The sequence below is a fragment of the Anoplophora glabripennis genome, unplaced genomic scaffold (genome assembly GCF_000390285.2).
Source record: "Anoplophora glabripennis isolate ALB-LARVAE unplaced genomic scaffold, Agla_2.0 scaffold9, whole genome shotgun sequence".
NCBI lineage: Eukaryota > Metazoa > Arthropoda > Insecta > Coleoptera > Cerambycidae > Anoplophora > Anoplophora glabripennis.
In genome coordinates, this window is record NW_019416258.1 from 2,161,392 (window position 1) to 2,186,034 (window position 24,643).

General features: G+C 30.5%; 2 protein-coding genes across 4 annotated transcripts; one reads left to right on the plus strand and one right to left on the minus strand.

The window, feature by feature from the left end:
• Positions 1-160: 160 nt before the first annotated feature.
• Positions 161-4,410, plus strand: LOC108909341 (putative hydroxypyruvate isomerase). Of its 2 annotated transcripts, none has more exons than XM_018713667.2 (6): positions 161-303; positions 987-1,067; positions 1,154-1,380; positions 1,439-1,550; positions 1,735-1,910; positions 3,987-4,410. In XM_018713667.2, the coding sequence occupies exons 3-6, from the start codon at positions 1,167-1,169 to the stop codon at positions 4,292-4,294; spliced, it is 810 nt and encodes a 269-aa protein (XP_018569183.1). In that variant the 5' UTR covers positions 161-303; positions 987-1,067; positions 1,154-1,166; the 3' UTR covers positions 4,295-4,410. The 2 variants fall into 2 exon arrangements, with proteins under 2 accessions (XP_018569183.1, XP_018569174.1); XM_018713658.2 differs by lacking the exon at positions 161-303 and adding an exon at positions 810-921.
• Positions 4,306-24,643, minus strand: LOC108909323 (rho GTPase-activating protein conundrum). Of its 2 annotated transcripts, none has more exons than XM_018713639.1 (11): positions 24,347-24,643; positions 10,063-10,222; positions 8,475-8,716; positions 8,000-8,118; positions 6,300-6,563; positions 6,069-6,249; positions 5,859-6,009; positions 5,463-5,807; positions 5,205-5,406; positions 4,937-5,150; positions 4,306-4,557 (listed from the first exon to the last, which is right to left on the minus strand). In XM_018713639.1, the coding sequence occupies exons 2-11, from the start codon at positions 10,154-10,156 to the stop codon at positions 4,465-4,467; spliced, it is 1,905 nt and encodes a 634-aa protein (XP_018569155.1). In that variant the 5' UTR covers positions 10,157-10,222; positions 24,347-24,643; the 3' UTR covers positions 4,306-4,464. The 2 variants fall into 2 exon arrangements, with proteins under 2 accessions (XP_018569155.1, XP_018569163.1); XM_018713647.1 differs by having other exon boundaries at positions 4,464-4,557; positions 4,882-5,150.

Sequence of the window (24,643 nt, forward strand, 5' to 3'; positions counted from 1 at the left end):
AGCGAACCATGAAATATGATAATTTTATACAGAACTGACTCCAATTTACTGATAAAAGTGATTTTATAATAAAGTTTTAATTATATATTAATTTCACAGATAATTATATGGCTTTGTGAAATTTTTGATAAATAATAAAAAAGTATATCATTTCAAACGGTTCTTATACTTCTTATAAATGTACACTATTTTTGTCAGTGTAAATCAGTGTGTATATTATTTTTTTTAATGCCTGATTGCCTGAGATTTTACGATAGGCGCCACGTTAGAGGACCTGTAGGTGCCAAGATCTGATACCTACAGGTAAGTAAGTACTTCTACACAGATTCTAAATTCTAATAAATAAAATATACTTACTACAGATCTACATATGTACTCAGAGACAATAAAATATGTACCTATGTCCTATGTGCAGACTGATCAGACACGTATTTCAGCATTTCCAATAACATTCAGGTTTCATTCTAAACTTCCATTATCATTTGACACAATACCAAAAACGGTTATTGTTATGTTTACTATAACTACAATATTTAACTCATACTTAATACAGTGCGAGCAAGTCCATGAAGTTACATGTAAATTTACATGTTTCTCCAAATTTATTAATATGAACAGTAAATTTTAACTAAATAGATAGGTATAATATGTAATATATCTATTTTCTGTTTAACAAGGTCCCTTTTGTACGTCACTGGAACAATCAATTATAGAAATTTTTCAGTGGCGAGAGGTGAGGCCTTCTGAATTGAATATTCCACTTTAAAATAAAATAATGTATGCATATATTTTACACTAAATCTTTAGATTTTAGGTACATTGTAATCAAAATCAGATTCCTACCAAACCACATTTATCTGCTAAACAGTTTCTTAATCCCGCTAGTTTTACTGTTATACCCATCAGAATGATTTTAATTAGGTATTTGACAGAAGATATTACTGTAATAAGTTATAAAAATTTCGTTTCTATATTAAATTTTTCAGATTTAGCAGTTTCCTATGCTTGTCCGTCTCTCTCGCTTTTAGCTTCCAGTGTATTGATGAATTTTGCATCTCAGACTCCGAGTGAGTAGGCACTTCAGATATTCTACCACAACTTTTATCTATTATTTATTTTGAAACACCAACTTCAACCAATTAATTTATTCAAGGTTATCTAATGTAATGAGAACAAGTGTACCACGAAACATGTCTAAATTTTGTGCTAATTTAGCATTTTTATTTCCTGAAAAACCTCTTCTTGAAAGATATAAATTAGCGAAAGACGCTGGATTTAAAGCTGTCGAAACGGGATTTCCTCTAGGTCTTTCAAAAGATCAAGTTGTAATCGCAAAAAATGCAGCTGGAGTCCAACAAATACTTATTAATATTTATACAGGTAAATCTGGTTTATTTCTTTGGAATCAGTTCGCAATGTAATAAATATTTACTTTTAGGGGATGTCACGAAGGGTGAGCTTGGCTTCGCAGCAATCCCAGGAAAGGAAAATGAATTTAAGAAGAGTATAGAAACCACAATTGACTACGCAAAAGCTTTGGGGGCGAAGAAGTACGTTTTATTTTTAATTATTTATCTTACCTGACATTACCTAACCCTAAATATATCAAATAATTAAATCTCTACTAAAAAGACGTGTTCGTTTGGGAACTATTAATATTTTTGGGGCATCAGTTAAGATCAGATCAGATCAGATTACTAAGGAATATAATTTGAAACTTTATATATATTTCAGAATTCATATAATGGCAGGAAAAGTGGAGGGAAATGTTACTACAGCCCATGATTCAGTCTATGAAAATAATTTGCGATATGCTGTTGAATTATTAGAGAAGGAAAATATTTTAGCCCTTATTGAACCTATAAACAAATATTCTATACCACATTACTATATGAACTCTTTCGAAAAAGGTAAAGTATACTAATGTGTTGAGGCCATATACTTTTATCTATATACTGCTGGCCCCTGTGGAATTGTCCGGGGAGAAGGAGATACTTTTCTGTCTCTCCCGAGGAATTAGAACCCAACGCGCATGCTCTGTACATAAAATCATGATCGAGTGGAGAGAGCAAGACGGCTGTGGTCCTTACTACGGATTCTCCACTGCTTAGATTGTGACATTTTGCTTATTATATCTTACGAAATTGTCACATTCTCGCATCGGCATCTGCTTCTAACGCATGCGCACCATTCCCTGTTTACTCGGCAAGGACAGAGCGGCGAGGCTTTCCTTCCGGTCAAAATCCAAACAAAACTCATAATATATAGATAGTATGTATATGGTTGAGGCTGGGTCTCGTGGACGCGAAATTCACAGATTTTTAGTCGAATTTCACGGTTTCGCAAATAATCAGATTTAAAATCTTATGTAATGCCAATGTCGGTTTGTTTCTTAGGGGCTATCTCTCTCTAGCAGCACGCGATTGCATGTTGCTAGAAAGAGATAGCATATACACCCTTTACCCCTCTCTCTCCAAACCACCGCTGCACTCGGCCAATGGTACGCTGCCTCCAGTAGTATATGCTCTAAGGTTTGTTTCTTTCCTACTTTTTAATGATTTTTTTACAACAAATATCTTCGTGTAAGTTGGCTGCATTGTCAAACCTCTTTTTTTAAATTTGAATATTGTAAAATTTTATATATAATCATTTCCGTGCGTTGAGTATAATAAACTATTATAATTATTAAAATCAGCGAATTTTGCATCGTTGAGCATCAGCCTTTAATTTGATGTACGAGTTTATTGAATATTGCTGAATATGACTTAAGGTAAGTTCATGTAGCAGCGATTTGCGAGTTGTGATTAACGATTTTACGATTTATGCGACAAAAATTTAACATTCTTTCATGCACATTCTCGAAAACTAGTTTTCTTTTCCTTGTGATATTCTTGGGTAAACAAAATTAAACAACCTAAATTCACAAAATATTTTTGTGATTACCTACATACGTAGGACATTAGACAAGACCAAGACATTCATAAACGATGAATGAATAAATAACAGTGATCGTCATTATGTTATTTATTGTCAATAGCGTAGAAGATTGTTAATCGCTTGGTATTTTATAAGCAAAACAAAAAGAAGTCAGAAACGATCTTGTGCCGTGAGGGCGTTATTTTAAAAAAGGAAAGACCGGAGGCCTATTTTTTTAAAGTACTTTTCAACTTTTCACTTTACAAATGTAGAAAAGCAAAGAATAATTATCTTTTATAAACATAAATGTTATGCGTTATAAGAATAAGCTGCAGCTATTCATTTTCGTGGTGCAGATTACCATCTGTTTTTTGTATATTAATTTTGAAAACAGAAACGATGGCCAGAAAAGTGAAAAGTTGAAAAGTACTTGCAAAAAACAGGCCATTTGGTAATGGAAATGAGATTACATGACACTAAGTATTTTAATTACTTGGGAATGACGGAACTGGACGGTCTGCACATGCGCAGTTTGTCAAAATTATTGCGATAATCGCCAAAAATAGAAACCGTTTCTATTTTCCCGCCCCCTATACCTATTTAAATTTTGCGATTCTCGCAATGTATTGAAATGAAGAAATGGATGTCAAAAATATTTTATTTTAATCAATCAAATTGAAATCCGCAAATCGCAACTGCATGAACTTGCCTTTATAGTTACTTTTTCCATCTCTTTTGGTCTTACTTGTGTCATATGGTAGTTTAAATCTCTTCATTCCCTCTCACTACACATACTACAACCACAGTGCTACAACATACGACTTCACTCGCAAAAAAGCCTTATATTGCTACATATTTCTAAACAGCAACTTTGAATTTGCCCTAGCGTATTTAGAGTTGCATATAGTACTGGCGCCATAGACTTTTAGATTTGAAAAACATTCTGCTGGGATGCCATTTGTTGGAACTGCTATGATTTTATTATAACTGATTGATAAGCAAGTTATTTCCTTTTTTATGTTGAACAGCAGCAATTTATATCATTCATTATGCCACAATTTTTTTTTCAGCATTGTCAGTGATAGAAAAGATTAATAGTCCAAATTTGAAGCTAATGTTAGACGTCTTCCACCTCCAATTAATCAGAGGAAATATTTCGAACACAATAAAAGAACTGATCAAATTTATAGGCCACGTACAGATAGCGCAGGCTCCAAATCGTAATGAGCCAAACACTCCTGGTGAAATTAACTACAAGTATGTACTTGAAGCTATTCAGAAGGCAGGTTACGATGACTGGATCGGCTTAGAATATAAGCCACTAGGAGATACCAAGGATGGTCTGGCGTGGGTTGGGGAACTAGGGTATAGTTTATAAAAAAAAACACCTTGTATAAAATGTATATTTTGGCACAGGCATTCATTGTATAAATTACTGTGTAAATATTTTAATCACAATATGTATCATTACTTCAATAAAATTTTAAAATATTATGTAGGCACTAATTTTGTAAGGTACATTATGGAATGAGTTTCCTCTTTTTAAATTTAAATATAAAAATCTCTCTTCAATCGGGGAGCGTTCATAGCACCGGGTTCGTACTGAGTACTACTTCTTACCAACTTTGTCTTACCAGACCGCTGAAATAAAAAGCTAATCATTAAATAAAAAAATCAATAAACAAATATTTGTTGAAACACAAAATAAGCAAAAATTTTACATTGCAAAGGCAAAACACGAATTAATGCAAGAATGATTACTTTCAAACTAGGAGAATTCCTCTTTATGTTATTTTGATGGCGAATGGTCAGTATTGGTCAATTTTGTGTAAGAAGGAGTTTAAACGTTGTGCATAAAAAATTCTATACATACACACAAAATAATTACCAAATAAACAAAACATCAACATCAACACAATTAATAATACCATTATTAACAACACCAAGTACATAGTAAACCATCACCTCTACTTCCCACACCACCAAACCCACATAAAACCGTCTCAACTATGTAACGTACAATTCTCTTGTCTTTGTCTTTGCTCAGGTCTTTTCTAACTTGAGCCCTCTTTTGTGCTTCCCTAGCTTGGTGAGCCAGGTAACTTGGGACATTCCACAGTTTCTCACCAGCCTTGAGCATAGTCTCCATAATACAGCAGCAGACTGCAGCACCATTGATTCGTTTAGCCAATTCTTCCTTCGTTAATTGCTTCATTATTATCTTATCATTATCCCTAAAAACAACCGCATAATGAAATGGTAACATTTACCAGTCGATATATTCTTACTTAGGCAATAACAGTCTTGGAGGGAAAAAAGATGGAGCGGTTATCATCGCGACGTTATGCAGATTCATCCTATTTTGTTTCTCGTGACTTACAATGTTTAGGAAAAATTGCAGCAACAACCTAAATGTGTTTCTATGTTCGATTGGAAGAAGAAGAACTAACAAGTTTAGCGCCTTAACTTTGTCTTCTGCATTTGGAATACCTAGAAGAAAAAACAAACGAGCAAAGGAAATTAAGCCTATTCCAAAATGAACTCACTGCTAGTTTTATAGAACATATCGAACAATTCCATAGTAAATATTGGATCCGGTAGGTCTCGCAACAGTTTTTTCAATACACCCGTGAGCTCATGCACTGTCGCTTGGCTTAATAAATTTTCCACCTCTCGGCGACTATTAAAAAATTTGGTTTCTATTTCATTGCACAACCCCTCTAATTTTTGCTTTTGCCCGGCTATTCGAAGAATCCCATCTTCCCTTATACACCTAGTATTTAATTGGTACAACATGCTCTGGAATATTTCGGGCACCATAGAATTGTCCGTCGGCCTGGGCATATCACGCATTACCAACGTCGACAGGTTCACACCGAAAACATTTCCACCTCAAATAAAATCAATACAGAAAAAGTGAACAAAGAGAACCAATAACTTACCTTTATTTTTACTACTGGCCTTCCTCTTTAAGTAACTTATTTTATATTGGTCAAATATGGCAACTAATTCCACATATAAAAGTGGTTTTAAATACTGATATTCACTATCACTTAACACGTCAATACTGATCCCTTCATCGGTGTCCCATTGCTGTACAAAAAAAGTTACAATTTATTACAGAACTTCATCGGTCAAACAAATGCGCTTACCTCAGTGTTTACGATATTCAGCTGGTTATCGTTTTTCTTAATTAAACCTTCAAAACTAACAGCATCATTCTCAATGGTGTCACTGCTATGTATATAAATTTTGCTGCAGTTATTATTGCTGCTTATAGTTATGTTATTATGACTCCGAGACAATTGGTTATGCAAATTTGTTGTTGTATCCCTAAAATATAAAGAAGTTATTGCAAATTTAGCACTTGTTGAAATATATACCTGAAAACTTCCGATGTATTATGGCTTTTAAGTGGCTGAAGATGGACTTCTGTCGTGGGGTCACTGCCACTTCTTTCTCTTTGGGGTGGTCTAGGAAGAGTTCCATTCTCAGTTAAAGCTTGATAACCTTTCAAAACTACATTTTCAGACCCTAAATGCGCTATATCACCTTTATCAGTCCTGTTGAATTTTTTATTTTGCAATGGTTCACTAGTGGTCCATTTGATTTTCGTTTTGAAACCGATTTGATTATGATCCAAAGAACTGAATATAAAAAAAATGCAGTTTGAAGAACACCATTAAACATCAAAGAAAATGAGAGGATTTGGGTTTGGAAATAAAATTCTTGTTACCTATTTTTCTGTAGCATGACAGTGAAAATTCAATGAAGGCATTGAATATGGCACCGTTCACGGAATAAAAATTTAAAAAAATATATCCAAAACCAACTATAAAACATGCAGCGGATTTTAAGAATAATTTCATGTGTATCCACACAAAGAATGCATTAAAATAATATTTTAACAGCATGGAAAGTAGATTCTTAGAAATTCGAAGTACATAAATATAAACTTCAGTCTGTATTACTTATCACATATTCCCTTAACATTTGGTATAATTTATACTAACAATACTAACATCTAAAACAAAGTAATCATTATTTCCTTGTTCCCATTATGTTTATCTATTTGGAATGGTCGATAAATTCCTTCATTATCACTATTGCTACCAGTAATTTGTGTAGCCAGCTTTAATGCCTTTTATGAACTTCCTGTATTTATTTTGTTGGTAATGTTGTGTTCCTTTTTAATTTATTCACAGGATATATGTTTTGCGGGCAATATACAGTTTCAAGATAAGAATGCCGACCATGGAAATATTGAAAACTGAAGATAAAATATAAAATTGAAGTGTGAAAATCCCCTCTTTATGATGTTACTATGCCAGCTAGAGAAAAAACAAGAACTCTTCTTCATGGCATCTTTTCTGTACTTCCTCATGGAAAATCAGTTTTACCATCAGTTTTTATAAATTCCTTTTTTTAAATTCAACTATTCTTGTCAAACAAATATATTTCAAGTATTTTTAATTCTTAGTCACTTGCGGCAGTTTAATCACGTTTCGAATTTATTTCAGCTACCACAGAAAAAAAAATATTTTTACATGGTATAGCCCTAGTTTAGAAAATAAGTACAAATAATCTTTCTAAGACCAAATAATGCTCAAAAATCTAATTCGATGTTTTAAGAGAAAATTTTATAACAAAAGTGCTTGCGGCAAATGAAATAAAAACACTATTATTTGAATTATAACAATGATGTTTGAATTGTATCCAAAACGCATTTAAAATTAAAAGTATTTCAAAAATATATATTTAATTATTTAAAAAAATGAAGTTGATGGCGGTAACTAGAAAATCGAAACGTCGAACGACAAGACTGTCTTTTCCGTGATAGCCTTGTTCCATCCAAAAAGATAATTGAATAGTTTGTTTTTTTCTTAAGAACTAAAAAATATTTGAGATTTGTTTAGGTCATTTCAAATATCAAATAATGGCACAACTTTTTCTAAATTGAAACACCCTGTATCTTCCATCTTTCATTCTTGACTATATATATATATATATATATATATATATATGTGTGTGTGTGTAATTGATACACATCCTTTAGATGAATTATATACTTTTTTATACTTACAATGGTGGTAATGAGGTGAGCTGTTGGTCTTCATCTGAGGTGAGATCTTCATTTAAAAGTTCACCAGAATCTAGAGAATCTGGAGTAGCTGATCTTGATCTTGTACCTGTGCTAGATGTCTAGAAATTTTAAATTTAGTTATTATTGCAAATAAAAGCCTATTCCAATTAGTGTAGTCATGTTTTAATAAAATAAAAAAATATTATGGTTGACTAATAGAGTATTATTCTCCTAAAGGAGCTGTTTAAGTTTACTGCTGAAAAGAGAGACTTTTAAGTTAAATTAAGCAGGGGGGTCGAAGTCCAGCGGCCCCCGCGTATACGCCCCTGAATAGCATTAATCTCCAGAGCTAGGGGAGAGTTAAAAGACCTCTTTTCTCAAATATTTACTTTAATCTGGAGTTGTATTCCTCTCTTTTCAGCTTAAGTGGCAGACGAAGCAGTGTTAGACGCCACCAGCTTAGAGTCAAAAATACCTCGACATTCCACGAGACATCTCTAATGTCTTGCCGCTGCTTTCTTCGAGGCTGTCGGCTACGAAGAGTTTTGTTTAACGTCCGCACGCGAGAGCGGATGGTTTGTGCCTGTTTTTCAGTTAGATTTCTCTGTCGCACTGAATCTTTTACTACATTTTCTGTTATTTCTTTGCCTTGCTGGTATAGTTTCGTCAAATCTGATAAGCCAGCTTTATGGAGAAAATCTGTTGCCTGTTCAGCTTCTGCAAGTTAATACGGAGAAATAAGAACATTTTAAAACATTCCTATTTGGAATTAAACTATATTACTGTATGTGAACCTCTTTGCAATTAAACCTGATTAAAAATGAAAGTGCCTACTTCTCTGTCAAATCCGTAATATCAGGGCAATATTTGGAGAACAGATTAGATAAATGGTTTGGGATTTTTGTTGCAATAACGTATTAACTTGATACTTTAATTTTTATTGTGAATGTTTCCCAAATACAATAAAACTTTATCATTTAAGCCTTGGCAAACAAACACTGACTACAATCATAAAAATGTGGAACAGTTAGATGAATTGAATTTCGATTTCGATCAATTCCGTCAATATGTTGATAATTCAAAGTAGAAGTTAAATATTTCCGGGGTATACTACTCAATTGAAAAACAAATATTTTGTTTGTACAAAATGGTAGCCACGTTTCCAGAAAACATGCTGGCAAAGCATAGTCTGCACATGCACATTACTTAATTCTGTTTACATTTTTTATTGCTGCGTACAACATTTCAAACAATATACTTGACTTGATAAAAGTTAATAAATTAATTAAATAACTACAGCAACTTGTAATGTTAAGTATTTTCAAATTTTAATAAATAAATATTATCAGTTTAATCTACTGTGATCAATAAAATTCCATTAATGTTGACACAAACAAAAAATAATTAGAATATTTTCTTTAGTGGACATGTACAATTTATACGGCCATATTCAACTCAAACAACATAAAATAATGATCGTAAAATGTAATAATAATATGTTTAAATTGCTATATGTGTATCTAAAGCAGGATAAGTATTACAAATTTCTCTTTAGCTTTTTACACTAAGCATCTTTATAGTGGTTAATAGATCATGTTTATTTTCATTACCTTCACTGTTTTATTTCTACTTATGTACTTTTCTTCACAGGTTCCATTCCACTTCTTATCTGTATCACATCATGTCATATGATACTTTGCAATAAATCAAAACCGTATAATACTTCCATAGATAGATTATTTATAATTTATTGAGAATGACTAATTAACTAAGTATAATAAAAATAGATTACTTGCATTTTTGTTTTAAAATTAAGAAAATGACTTGCAATGCAAATGACCAAGTACAAATTTTCATTCAAAGGTGCACAATTTTGTACGAAACAACACAGTATCTATCTAAAATTTTCCTGTATATAAAATATTTACATACGTACTTTTAAAACTAAAATGTAAACATACTGTACAACTTCACTTTATAAGACAATGCCAGACAATGACGTTAAACATAATGAATTTCTGATAAAAGGAAAGATAAAATGAGCATCATAGCAAAATTCTTACCGTTTGGTATATGCACTTCCTCTTCTATATTTATATCATGCTGAGTATCCTTAACTTCGTCTAAATAATATCTTAAAGCTTCTTCAGATTCCATCACTTAAACATCAACTAAATAATTATTTTTGAGGATACATTATAGTCGCAAATCGCCCGCTCCTATCTGAAAGATAATTAAATTATCACTTAAATAAAAGATAATAGCAAAATAAAGCAAGTTGATAATTAAACCTCGGTTTATTACTGATTACACATCTGTTGCACTAGGAGAGGATACACGCGAGATTTTCTCTAAAATCGTGATATATACATATTTCTTGTTAAATACTACAGATGCAAAAAAATCGCAATACATTACACCGAAGGGGAGGGAAACAATTTGACAAATCGGAATCTCACAAATTACCATGCCTAACTATGTACTTGCGCTTATTACTATTACTTTTTTGGACTACCGCATTGACATCACGAGAAAATAGCTACTATTTTCAAGAAAATTTCAAAAAGTTATTTTCAAAATTTGGACTTACACGAGTACTATTTAACAAAAAGAGATTGGAATTTTAAATTTAACTTAAAAATTCATATTAGAATGATTTCTGTCCATTTCTTATACCTAGCTGACCCTCTTACCTAGTAGTAAATATTTTATATGAATTACCGTCATTAAAGTATATTGTTATTACGTTTTATAATTAGCATTAATTGAATACATACATGACGTTCTGCATCATTATATTCGATTCACTAAAAAGGTCAACAAATATTGTCATAATACAAGTAGTTATACCGATTCTCCCACAACGATTGACAAAAATAATAATAAGCTGCAACATATGGGGTTTTATTTGTAACAGACTATTTTTATTCAACTGAAAAGGAGTAAAAAGTCAGATGAATGACCTCCTTCACATCTGGTCGATTAATAAAAGCTTATAAAACACGAAAAGTACACTATACAATGCATATACCATTTTAAACCACTTTGTTTTTAAGCCACTCGTCTTTTAATGCAACTAGAATAAATAGACCAGTGCTTAAGCCTTCAAAAATGGTAAAAAGTGAAAAAAAATTATAGTAGGATGAAACCCATTGGAAAAGGAAGAGAATATAACAGAAATGAAAGGAAAAATAATTTACGGGGGATCTGAGGTCGGGAAGGGGAAGAGGGTGAGTTTTTAAGGGTAAAAAACGGTCTCCCTTGATTTCCGGAAAAACTACAAGTTTTATGGAAAAAAGTTAAATGGCAAAGTTGTAGGTAATAAAAAGATCTACAACTTTTGTATTTACACTTTTTTCACATAACCTCAAAATTTATGTGAAAAATTCAAATAACCAAGTTTTTGGTTTTTTATTTTTCTTTTACAAAAAAAATTTTTTTTCACGAAATTTGGTGAAAACTTACCTATTCCCAAACACGCTGTAATTTTTTTGATTTGAAATATTTGTTTTTTCACCTTTTTTTTACTTAATATCGAAAAAGCACCCTTATTTTTCAATCGAAAATTCTCACGTCAAAATATCTGCTTTTTTAAAAACGTCGGTGGGCTTTTTCTTCGTTGAAATCTCTACTTTCTGATGATGTAAAAAAAATATTTTTTATAAAACCGTTTTTTACCCTTAAAAACTCACCCCCTTCCCTTTCCCGACCTCAGATCGCCCGTAAATTATTTTTCCTTTCATTTCTGTTATATTCTCTCTCTTTTCCAATGGGTTTCATCCTACTACAATTTTATTTCGTTTCAAAAATTATCGACCCTGGTCTAAAAATAATATAACCAAATTTAAATTAATAGACTGATTTTTAAAACACATGAAATTCAAATTCTAGACAGCCATAAGAAGTCATTTATAATTTAATAAATATTTTTTATATTTGTATGTACAAGGAGTTGTAACTTGGAATGTTAACAAACATAAACACAATGCGTTGCGAAAAACAATGAGGTATGACTATAGTATCAAATTATTGACATAAATGAGGATGTGCGGTTTATGTGAAAAGGCAAAAATACGAAGCAAAAGTTCCACAGTCTTTTAGCGGTTAACTTCTTTATTTTTGACTTTAGAATAAAAACTTCTTAAAAAAAAAAAATTTGAGGCTTCAAAAATTTTGTTTAAAAAAAAAAGTTAAAACATCCGACTTTTAAATGTATGTTTTTTTTATAATGAATGTTTTATATTGTTGAAATGTTTTTCTAATTTCAAAAATATAAATATGTCATACATTAGCTTAAGCAGTTTATTGTAGATAATATTTCATATTGACACAATGGATATTCTAGTCTACAAGTGGACTTTTGTCAGAAAGAAAACTTTTATGAACAGTTAAATTCCAATATGCAATATGTTTTCTATATATAGGATATTCCATTTTATAGTCTAACATATTCATAATTTTCAGCCTCAACAATGAAATCTAAAATTTATTCAAGAATATAAAAAATACAGGGTGTCCCATTTAATGAATGTAACACATCTACCTACCGATCACATATGCGATGTTCAATTGTTTTTCCTTAAAACAAATTTTTTGAAGCTCTCAAAAAAAAGCTTTTTTCTTCTGTTTGTTGTTGCTACGTTAACCTTCATTTTATATGAATTCACATATGAAATACATTTCGTGTAATATTTGAAATGGTCTTTATTTATCCATATTAAACCAATCAATAATGTACCTACTTACATTTTAAAACCCCTAGATTAATTATATTGTATTTAAGTAGTGCATTTTTCAATTTTTATTAAATAACATATTGAACATAAAATTAAATCCTTTTCATTTTATTCTTTACCGTAGTTATAAAGTCACTGGGGTAATAATTTTAGGTTTCCCTTCCTTTTTGAAATAGTGCAGGAGGAAACAAAAGCGAATGTTGAGTAACACATAGCCATTATGATAAAACGAAACAAATAATTAAGCATAACAGTTAAATTTATCTGTACGTGTTGAGATAATTTAAAATCTAAGGGAATTTAGATGCATTACGTATGTTTAAACAAAGAAAACGTAAATGATAGGAAATTATTTCAAATATTTAACATTCGTTTTGAGGATAACTGCAGCTCACAGATAGGTATAACCAAGTACAAAAAATAAAAATTAATTCCAATATATTCAGCATTAATATACAGTGCAGTACAGTAATATCTATATCTCTGAATTTTTTCTCAAACATATATGTTCACTTGTTCTGCGAATTGTTCCTTATATTATTGACGCACTGTATTCTTGCTATCTAGTCTCATTTTTATTGCTGTAATGTTAGGCCATGATTTAAATATGATGCAAATTTTATTCAGTGCATTTATATGTATACGGCAACAGTTACGGAATTTAAATTTTCATATGAAAGCTATATGTAACCTAAAAATAATGAAAGATGAATCGAAAGAAGTTTCAGTTTCCACCACTTTTATTTTCGTTAGAAAGAGAATGTATTATTTATAATTTGAACACATAATAAACTTAAATAGCTACTGAACTGAACATAGTCAAATCGAAGTTTTATCTGTTTACGTATGTACAAATGTATGCACCGCCGTTATGTGAATCACTGAAAAATGTATGACTTTGATACCACTAATCTAGATAGTTTGGGCAGAGTACGACCAAGCACAAAAATGATGAATACACAATTGCAGATATATTCCAAAAATAAATTGCTTTTAAAAGAGGAAGATAATAGTCTGTATTTGTTCATACAATTTTCATTGTCCTTTTGAAGCTGAAGGTCAGATAAGACAACTTCTAATGATTCATTTCAAGTGGAATTTATTAGAAATACAATAATTGATGGAAAAAATAAATTATCAGCTGATAATAAAAAATATCCATACTCTAAATATTTTTATATCTTGGAAAATGTCCAGATATTACAAAAATTTCGCGAATCAATTAGGTGACCTTCATACAAATAGTCGACAAGTTACAGAAGACCTTTCCTGACAATTGACAATTCGATAAGATCTGAAGATCCACTGTTTGACATTTAAATGGAGGAAAGTGGCAAGCAAGCTACTCTTCACTTAATATTTTAATATTTACTTAAATTATCTTTTAAGTGTAACACTCTGTATTTAGCAAATGAGGTAAAATTGTTTACATAAATAATACATATTTCACGAGGTCTTGGCCACTAATAAAGGAAAGTAGTTTTCCATTTATATCTTATAAGATATGCAAATTAAGACGTCATAACATTATTAACCTTCTTAGACGAAATTTTGCTTTCAATTTCAGTTTAATGGTTTCTGCGATGAAAACACTGTAGTCAGTCAATTAGAATAACGTTAATTCTACTTTTGTTGTTAATGTTTAATTAAGAAAAAGTGATTAACCGTTTAAAAGAGAACACGCACTTTTAATAATTGTAATTATTATGATACTAAATAGTTTCTACGGGTTTTGGGTCAATCGAGAAAGTGTACATGACACACCTTGCATAAAACTCATATATTCTTTTGCAGACATTTTTACTATATTCACAATGAATTGCTTATAATTCATTAAAACATAGAGTAAGATGTATACATGAGATTGGAGGCTTAATGTTAGAGATGTTTGAAGATCTAGTGAGAGTAACTAAGCAAATAACCTGAAGCCATTTATAAAAAAACTAGAATTTTATTCTAATTACGGTACACTATTAAGAAATTCAACTTCAAACTTGAATGAATGAAGCGGTTTTGGGTCTTTATACACGGTGATCAAATTATTCGTATAAAAAATAGATTCTCCTAGACTTAAAAACGTATTATCAAATCTTTTCTACTGTACGTTTAATTTTATGTTTGATAAATACAACCACATAAAAAGAAAATGAAAGTATGTTAAACCATATTACTGTTTAACCTTTATAAAAATAAAATGCTACCTTACTGCTTACTGTGCAAAGACAATGACTACATTAAAAGCTTTTGTTAAAGTAAAGTTAAAAAAATACAAAGTAGGTAGATCTAATTTAAATCACTTTATTGTATCTTTCTTCGAATAATGATCAACAAAATATTTAATACTTTGCATATCATTTAGCCTTTTTGTTTCCAACTCATTGCCAACTGATAGGCCATTTGCTTCGCAAATAAATTAAAAGCCACTGACCCAGATCTACGTAACCTGCAAATAATTTATTTACAACCGACAGTAGAAAAATATTGGTACAATGTAGTTTTGCTTGAACGATTGTCGGCTGTTTCGTAATTAAAAAAAAGTACGATTTGCGAAGCGTTAGTCTGAAACGCATTCTAATATCAACTATGTGTATATTTTAAAGATCTTCTTATTAAAAAAATATTCGACTTAAATGTTTATCAAATATACTCTAAAATAAGTTTTAACCTCTATCTACCTACATCACTGATGTTCAAAGTACCTACACCAAGATATATACACGTAATTTAATGAGGTTTCTATGAAATAATTCTACACATTTAAATTCTAAACACGGAGAGTGTTGCTTAGATACGTGCACATATTTATTTTATATTGGAAATCTTTGACAGCATTATTTCAAAGAAAATACTACATTGTAATATGATAGAATAAACTTATTTGTCTTCTGTCCTGTTACCCACAAGAAAACCATAAATTAGTAAAAATATTAAATATGTTTATGTATGTATTAATATGGATACGTTGTTTATGCGATTTTTATAAGGTTCAATATTGTCTAATTAATAACAGAGTAGTATTCACGTATGTACGTATACTTGCATGAATTTGTTTGAACAACCTTGTATTTTTTTTATACATCCCTATTAAATATTTGCAAAAATTAATTTCTAATAAATGAAATCGGCCCAGTTATCTAGTGTTAGTTTAATAACGATTATAGGGCACAGTGCTTTTATAAAAATTATATACGACATTCAACTTTTTGTAAACGCCATATTTGGATTCTTGTAGATGTAGAGTAGGTGCAGTATTTTGTCTAGTGTTTAACCTTGAGTTAATATTTAATAAAGTTTTAACTTTTATATTGTTGTGTGTCATTCAGAGCTATTGAAATAAATACATTGAAAACGTTATTTATAAAAACTGGGAAGCTTTTGCCAAAGGAAGCTAATCCAGAGAAAAAAATATGCAATACCTACGTAACCTTCGGATAACGTTTGTGGTTATGGTTACAAATCCAACTGGTGCACTATTTAAGCCTGTACATAATACATAAATAACTTACCTAATTGTTTATACTCCAAAACAGATTTGTAAATCATGTTTTAAATTTGTACAAAAGCAAACTTAAATTAAGATACGTAATGTATGTTGTATAACAATCTAGTTATTGTCTCATATATGTATCCTTAAAGGTATATGGAGTGCAATGATGTAATACTCGTTAGCACCTAGACAATAGAACAAAGGTGACCACGAAAACAGTCTCTATCTAATTTATATTGACTGATAAACAACTAAGTATCACTATTTGTTTATTATATTATCTGTATGTTATTATATTTTTAACAACGTCCATATACTTACAAAAAAACGTATGCAAGTATCAAGTAATCAAGTAAAGAAAATCATCAAATTGATATTTAAATAATGACAAATCGGGATTGGCAGCAATACCGGTTACTTGTTTAATTTATATAGGATCTGAAATATAAATACCGGAACCAGTTAAAAAATGGTACAATGATTTATTGAAAAATAACCTTTTATCAAGGTACAATTTTTTATCAATACGTTTTCTTAATAATTTCTAGCAAAAATATCTGTATTTCATAAAAACTTCACGCTGTATTTATTTTGTTTTGTTCCTTTCCTATTGCGGATCCATTTTTTTCTGTTATATAACAGTTACAATGCAAGCATGAAGAAGAAAGTGAAATTTTATAATTATCAAATAATACAGTATTGAATTTAAAATAAGTGCAATTAATATACATAGATATTTAGAAAATTATTTTTATAGAGTTATAGCAAAATAATTACTTTACCGGATTTGATTATTACATTTTCACGAAAATGAACACATTAAAAAATATTTAAAAACCATGAAATTTAAATGTGGACCTATAAGTAAAACATGTTATTGGTAAAATGCGAATAAACTGCAACCACTTGTAAACCTTAAATAATAAAGCAGTTCAAGCAGAAAATTGCATATTATCAAATAAACCAAACTATATTTTTTCGCGGTATTCAATATGATTCGTGTATCTATTCTACAATTTTGTAAAATAAAGCGAGAAATGTCACATTTTACGTAATTCAAAAACCACATTATTCAGAATCTAAAACAACCACAACATATACAGGGTGTTAAAGGGAAAAACCTTGTACAAAAAAACAAAACTATATGTAGGTATTCCTTTCTTAAGCTTTTCGTAGATATCTAAAAATATAGTTCCTGAAAACCATTTGTCGTAGTGTTTTACGCATGAAATACTGCCAATTAAGACATTTATAATGTGGGAGAAGCCGAAAAGCAAAAACATAATGACTTGTGCATAATGAGCGTCAATAAAAATTTTCTCATAAAACCATTCCACGGAAATGATGTCAAAATTATGTAAGCGAACAGGTATAAAACAAGAGTGATGTACCCCGTATAATATATTTTTATCGATAACGTAATGCTTAGTTCATAATAATAATTGTTATGAAGCTTCCATATCATATAGAGATAAAATAATATTAGAGTCAGCTTTTTAAAAGGATATATAAACGCTTTGTAAATTTATCCAATTCAATTATAATATTGTCACGAAGTGAATAAAGCTTGTTCTTACAAACAACATACTTTGAATTTATTATTTGATAATTAAGTTCACAAGTAAAACTGGCGACGAGGATGGGATAGTGTGTCGTTTAAACCTCTGAAGAATTTGAGTGATTTAAATAAACTTTTCTAAGTTGAAGACACCGCGATTCCACAACGAAAAACCGGGAAGTGAAAGACTGTCGATTGACGCATTGAAGTGACCGTCGATTAGAAGCTCATCTTCGAAGACAAGAATCACAACCGACCAGCCAAGGCCGTTCACTGATTGAAGACTTATCAAGAAAACAGCTGAGGCAACGACAAAAAGTAAGTCAAGCATTATTTTCCTTCCGACCTTTATTGTAATTCACCCACCTATTCTCTCTGAAATTCCTTTGAGAACAATAGGCTCGCTATTCATTGTGAATACCTAGGTTAAGGAAAACATCCAAAAAACAATTCAAGCAAAATATCAGATCCAATTCTAGTCAAATTTTAGTTGTAAGTTTAATTTAGTACAAATTATTCCTGCAAACAATTTAGCCACAAAATTTAATTTTTATTTTTCAAAATTTTGAACATATCAGATTTAGTAGATCCTTTGAATAAATTAAAAATTTCCAAATCGAATAAAATGGCTACAAGCAGAGAACCGAATTTACTTCCACCTGTAGATTATCAACTGTTACGATTATATATTGACAGTATTCCCAAATATGACGGAAATCCTTTTGGATTAAACACCTTTATAAATTCTTGCGATAACTTGGTTAATCAATTCTTTCATGCAGACAGGGATGCATTAAATACTTTCATATATCAGGCAATTTTAGGAAAATTAGTAGGCAAGGCGCAAATGTTAGTAGGCTCGCGCATAGAAATTAGAAGTTGGTTGCAAGTCAAAGGAGTTTTAAGATTAAATTTTGGTGACCAAAGAGATATAAAATGTTTAGAACATGACCTATTAAATTTAAGAATTTCCAAAAATGAAAATTATCACAGTTTTGGTTTAAGGTGTCAAGAATTGCGTAGTTTATTAGTCAGTAAATTAATTCATGCAAATAAAACGTTGCAAGAAAAAGAATTTTACTCAAAACATTATGAACAAATGGCATTAGATACATTCACTAGAGCTTTAAATCCTATGTTACAATTTATGATTAGAGTCCAGCAAGTAGAATCATTAGANAAGAAGATTGTATTTCCATGCTTGTCCAGGGTCGACAACCTTCAAATTGTCAATTCAATGAAGTTAAAATTATCCAACCCATAACGACTCAAGTTGCCGCAAATCAAATTTTACTAATTCCACATCCACCAATGGCTACTGACATAAGATTCCAATGTAATACTAATGGAGCTGAGAGAAGAAGTTCCCCAACTTTAATCACCATTGATAACACGTGCAAAATCTGGATCGATGATGTCCCATTTTTAACATCCACCGACCCAACCACTTACGTAGGAGCAGGAATCCTACTACCACCCTTGCCCAGTCAAATGGACATTTCAAATAAGGCATCTCACGGGCTGCAGTTGAAGTCCATCCATTTTGAGGATATAAACAGGATTATTCAGTCCAGTCATCATTTGTCTTCAATTAACCATATTGAACCACTCCCCGACAACCAATCAAACTTATTATGGATCATCTTCATTACGTCCATTATTTTTGTATGTCTATTTTCTATTTATATCTATTGTCGGAAGAAAATCCACACTTATATTCGGAAGATCCGCCAAAGAGGAGGAAATTCCCAAGACCCAGTCGAAGACGTCCCAATGGCACCGTTAGGTCCCCATGGTCCGTTCTAAAGGGGGAGGAGTGATGTACCCCGTATAATATATTTTTTGTCGATAACGTAATGCTTAGTTCATAATAATAATTGTTATGAAGCTTCCATATCATATAGAGATAAAATAATATTAGAGTCAGCTTTTTAAAAGGATATATAAACGCTTTGTAAATTTATTCAATTCAATTATAATATTGTCACGAAGTGAATAAAGCTTGTTCTTACAAACAACATACTTTGAATTTATTATTTGATAATTAAGTTCACAAGTAAAACTCAAGATTTAATTTGAACAGGCTTCCTAGAGCATATCCACGTATTTGGCAATACCGTATGATGATTTATTTAACTTTATAACTGCATTGTTTTAATTTACTTTTCAGTATACGTGATTATAACATGTACTTAGTATATTTATATTACATAACAATGTTTATTTTTCTCTAGGACCAAAAATAATTTTAGAATAATGGTACAAACATTAGAAGGACTTTGTACTATATAAGGTATATAATTCATACCAGACAATTTTCCAACGAAAACTTAGGACCTCCAGTGAGACCTCTAGTGATTTGGCGAGTTAATTTTTGAACTGATCGGCAACTAAAACCATAAACAATTTCCATTTTTGTTTTTGTTTATAAACAGTTTTTATATGTACTGTCAAAAAAAAATATAAATTGAGTCTATGTACGGGGCGGCCCATTTTGGATGGGATTGTTAGGAATAGGCTAAATAGTGATAGGAAAAAAACTAATACAGGTATCTTGTTCTCTAGTTCGAGTTTAAATTGATTTGACCGACTTCTTTTGGCTCTTGTATCTCAGTTATAAGAGACATAAAAAGAAAATGTTTGTTTTTTCTTAATTTTATATTTTACGAAAGAACAATATAATACGGTCTATAAAAATTACTTTTCTTATATATTACAAATAAATATTTAAAATTTAAAGGTTTATGAAAGGAATTATTACTAAAAGCCACATGTCTGTCAGTATTACAAAATTTATTATAATTATAAGTACTGCTTTTATTAATACATAGGTATTTTCTACTTTAATACATATATCTACATTGAGATTTTTCAATATTTCTTTCAGTTTTCTTCCTCAAATAATGAGGACGTTTAAACACTTATACAAAGAGTCGGAATTTTTTTTTGTGCCATTATAATTTAACATTGTAATGCAGTTAATAATATATATTTAATAATCATTGCAATAATTAGTTATTAATACTAATCTCAGAAATTTTAATTGATACGACACATTGGTAAACCAAAAAAAAAAAACAATGTGATAACCTCGGTTACAACAATATACAGTGTACTCTTATTTTATCTGAAATAACGAACTTCTGTGACATTTCTCCGAAAATGTAAAATTAAGAAAAAATTGTGTTACTGGGAAAAAATGTTAAACCTTTTTTTGGTATTTCTTATAACAACGGAGATGTAAGAGTTATAGTCTAGGACAAGGGTCGGCAACTGGCGGACCGCGGTCCAGGTCCGGACCGCGGAAGGTAGAATACCGGACCGCCAAAAATTTTTTGAAAGTATAAATTACTCAAATAAATTATTTAAAAAATTTTCTTTACGTTTAAGTGTCAATCTTATCATTTTTTCTAGTATTTTACAATTGTGTGCGTGTTTTGAGTTCTTAATTAGTAAGCAGATTAAATTTGAGTCCAAATTAAAATAAAAAAATAAGAAATATGAATTTTTTCTGGACCTCGTTCAAAATTTTCAAAAGTATCCGGACCCCACCTAAAATTACTTGCCGACCCCTGGTCTAGGAGCCAGATAGGGTTCCGTGGCCAATCAGAGTGTCACGGCTGTAAACAACTTATTCTTTAGTAAGTTTTTTGACCTCCTCAATCCAAAAAACTTGGTCGCAAAGCTTGAAAGTGGTCAGTTTAATTGTTATTAACAAATTAGATATTGAAATGGCTGTAAAAAGTTTATTTTTATTGCTAGTACAATTTTTTATGCGCTAATAGTTACGTTTTCTCAGAACAAACATATATTTTTTTGAAAATTAAAAAAGATTAACTTTAACCAAAGTTATTGCAAATTTAGTGCAAATATCTTACATTTTCCGTCTCTGCGTAAATCAATTTTATTATATCTCTGGTTCTATTGGACGGATTGAGACGCATGACATCTCATTATAAAGCTTGAACTTTATTTTACAAGATAGGTAAGATCCATTTATTAATTTATTTATTTAACAATTTGATAAAGAAAAATTAAGGCATGAAATGATTGTTAGGATGCGAGGAACAATATCCGGTAACTTTTTTGACTTTTCATTGAAGTTGTATAATAAAAAATGCCTTAAAAACAAATAATACCAGCATTTTCGTTGAAATTTCACACCTTTCTAAGGTGCCATTAATTGTTAAATAAATTAATTAATAAATGGAACTTACCTATCATGTAAAATAAAGTTCAAGCTTTAAAATGAGATGTCGTACGTCTCAATCCGTCCAATAGAACCAGAGATATGGTAAAATTAGTGCTCGCGGTGACAGAAAATGTAAGAGATTTGCACTAAATTAGCAATAACTTTGGTTAAAGTTAATCTTTCTTTACTAACTATCAACGCATAAAAAATTGGACTAGCTATAAAAATAAACTTTTTACAGCTATTTAAACATTTAATTTGTTAATAACAATTAAACTGACCACTTTCAGGATTTGCGACCAAGTTTTTTGGATTCAGGAGGCCAAAATACTTAAGAATAAGTTGTTTGCAGTCGTGGCACTCTGATTGGCCACGGCACCCTGTCTGGCTCCTAGACTATTAATAAAAATCGCGCAAATTCTAAAAATTTCCTGTAAATCAATAGAATTAGCAAATTACTATATTAGTTTATTTCTATCCACTATTGCTTAGCCCTTATCCTGCAGTCCCACGCAAAATGGGCCACCCTGTACGAAACGAAATTAAAAAGGCTTCTGAAATTTTTGTCAACGACCTGTCATGGTAAGTTCTCAAATTGGCAATAACATAGTTAGAGTTTGCCAAACTATCGAAGCCTATTGTTCATTTGACATTTTAAATTAGCACACGGCGGGGTATCTACGGTACTTGATATAATGCGAGGATCCTCCTCTATGGCGACGGACGACAGTGGCGTAACAGAGGTAATTGTTTTGCCACATTAAATGCTTATCCTTCAATTAATTACTTAGACACGCTTACAAAAATGTACTTGATGAAATGCTACTGCAAAAAGTATATTCCATTCTTTTCTTTCTTTTAAACTGATCTGTATTTTGCAATAACAGGCACAAAATCATGGATTATTAACAGTGTAGATACTTCACTGGAAGATTTCATTCTAATTCCAATCGCTATGTAATGAGTGTTACGTATGTGGAGTGAATAACACATATTTTAATTCTTAACAGCATTATCATTCTCAGTTTGGACTCGTATTATAAACATGTATGAAATTTAAATGATTAATAGATAGCTACATGTAGGTTTAACAAAGTCAAAAATGGAATGAATCGTTTTAAAAGTAGAACGTAACGTAACGAAACTACTTACACATAGCAGTACAATAGCAGTAATACTGCCTCTATCTACATATATCTAGATTTGATATATTATTATTTAATCACAAATAACCTTAAAGTAACACAACTAAATTAATTAGAAGCCATAATATTTGCTTTGAGTTGTATTTTTGTTTAAGTATATCTAATGAACAAGTAATTTTTTTAAATAATTACATACTTTCTTTCAATTTCCTTTGGAATTCAAACCATAATCAATGACTTTAAACTATCTCCTAAATATGAATGCGGATTTTCAGTACACATTGCTACAAATATTTCTAAGAAAAATGAGTCAGACGACGTACCACTACCAACTTAAAGGTAGGTACCGACTAATGGTAAGAGGTATGTTTAATTCAATTTTTAAATCATAATAGGTAGGTAGGTATCAACTTTCCTAAAATTTATGGCGCTAGTGTTGAAATGAAAAAGATTGTGGTGTATGGTGGTGGGTACTTCAAAATGACCTATACAGATGTTACATAAGTTTCTCTACGCTTGATTGACTGTCAATCAACCAACTAAGTTCTAAATAAAAACTTAAAAGTAATAAATTACATTAAAAAAGTTCTACTGAAAAAATATACATATATGTAAATTACCCGCACGAAAAAAATGAGAATTTGAATATCAATGTTATACTTAAATAAAGAAGAACCTACTCTTCAAACAAAAATTAATAAAATAAAAGATTTGTGTTTACATTTTAGATAAATAATACTTTCACATGTAAGAGACAAGTAAAACGTTTTTCAATAAATGTGTTACCTACTTTATGGTGAAACCGAAAATTGACAATAGCTAGAAATAATAATTTTCTAAGTATTGATAGTTTCAATATTTACTTAACATATCAATCCTATATTGTTTAAACCTTTGGTACTTATACATTGAATCAATTGTTTAATGAGACCATTTAATAAATATAAATCTGATTGATACGATACAAAAAGTTATCTACTTAAAAACATTATCAACAATTTAATGGATTGAATTTAATCATATAAAACAGATTTACAAATTACGTACCCACTAGAAACGTAGATTTACAATATTTACATATTATATGTGTACCATACAAGGTTCAAGCTGGATTATATCAAGAAATAGTATAATTACAACGGTTAGCAAATGAAATAAAAAATATATGGAAATATTTACAAAAAAAATGTATTTATATAATATAATTATATAATACATTTTAAACTTACCAAAACTTTGATGTACCGAAAATTGTGGTTAGGATCAACAGTTTATCTCAGCTCGATAAAGCAACAGTAAATACAAACACGAAATCGTTGTTATTAAACAGTTTGTCAGTCTGTTTAAACTTTGTAAGTATAAAAAAATACTACTTCTTCACACAATTTTTTAATTTTCTTAAAAACACAATAAGTCACAGATTAACCATAAGAAACATTCTTTTGTATCACGGTAAAACGCAGTAAACCTTGAATAAACTACTTCCTATCCTACGCGAACAGAGCAAGCACTAGAATACAACTTAA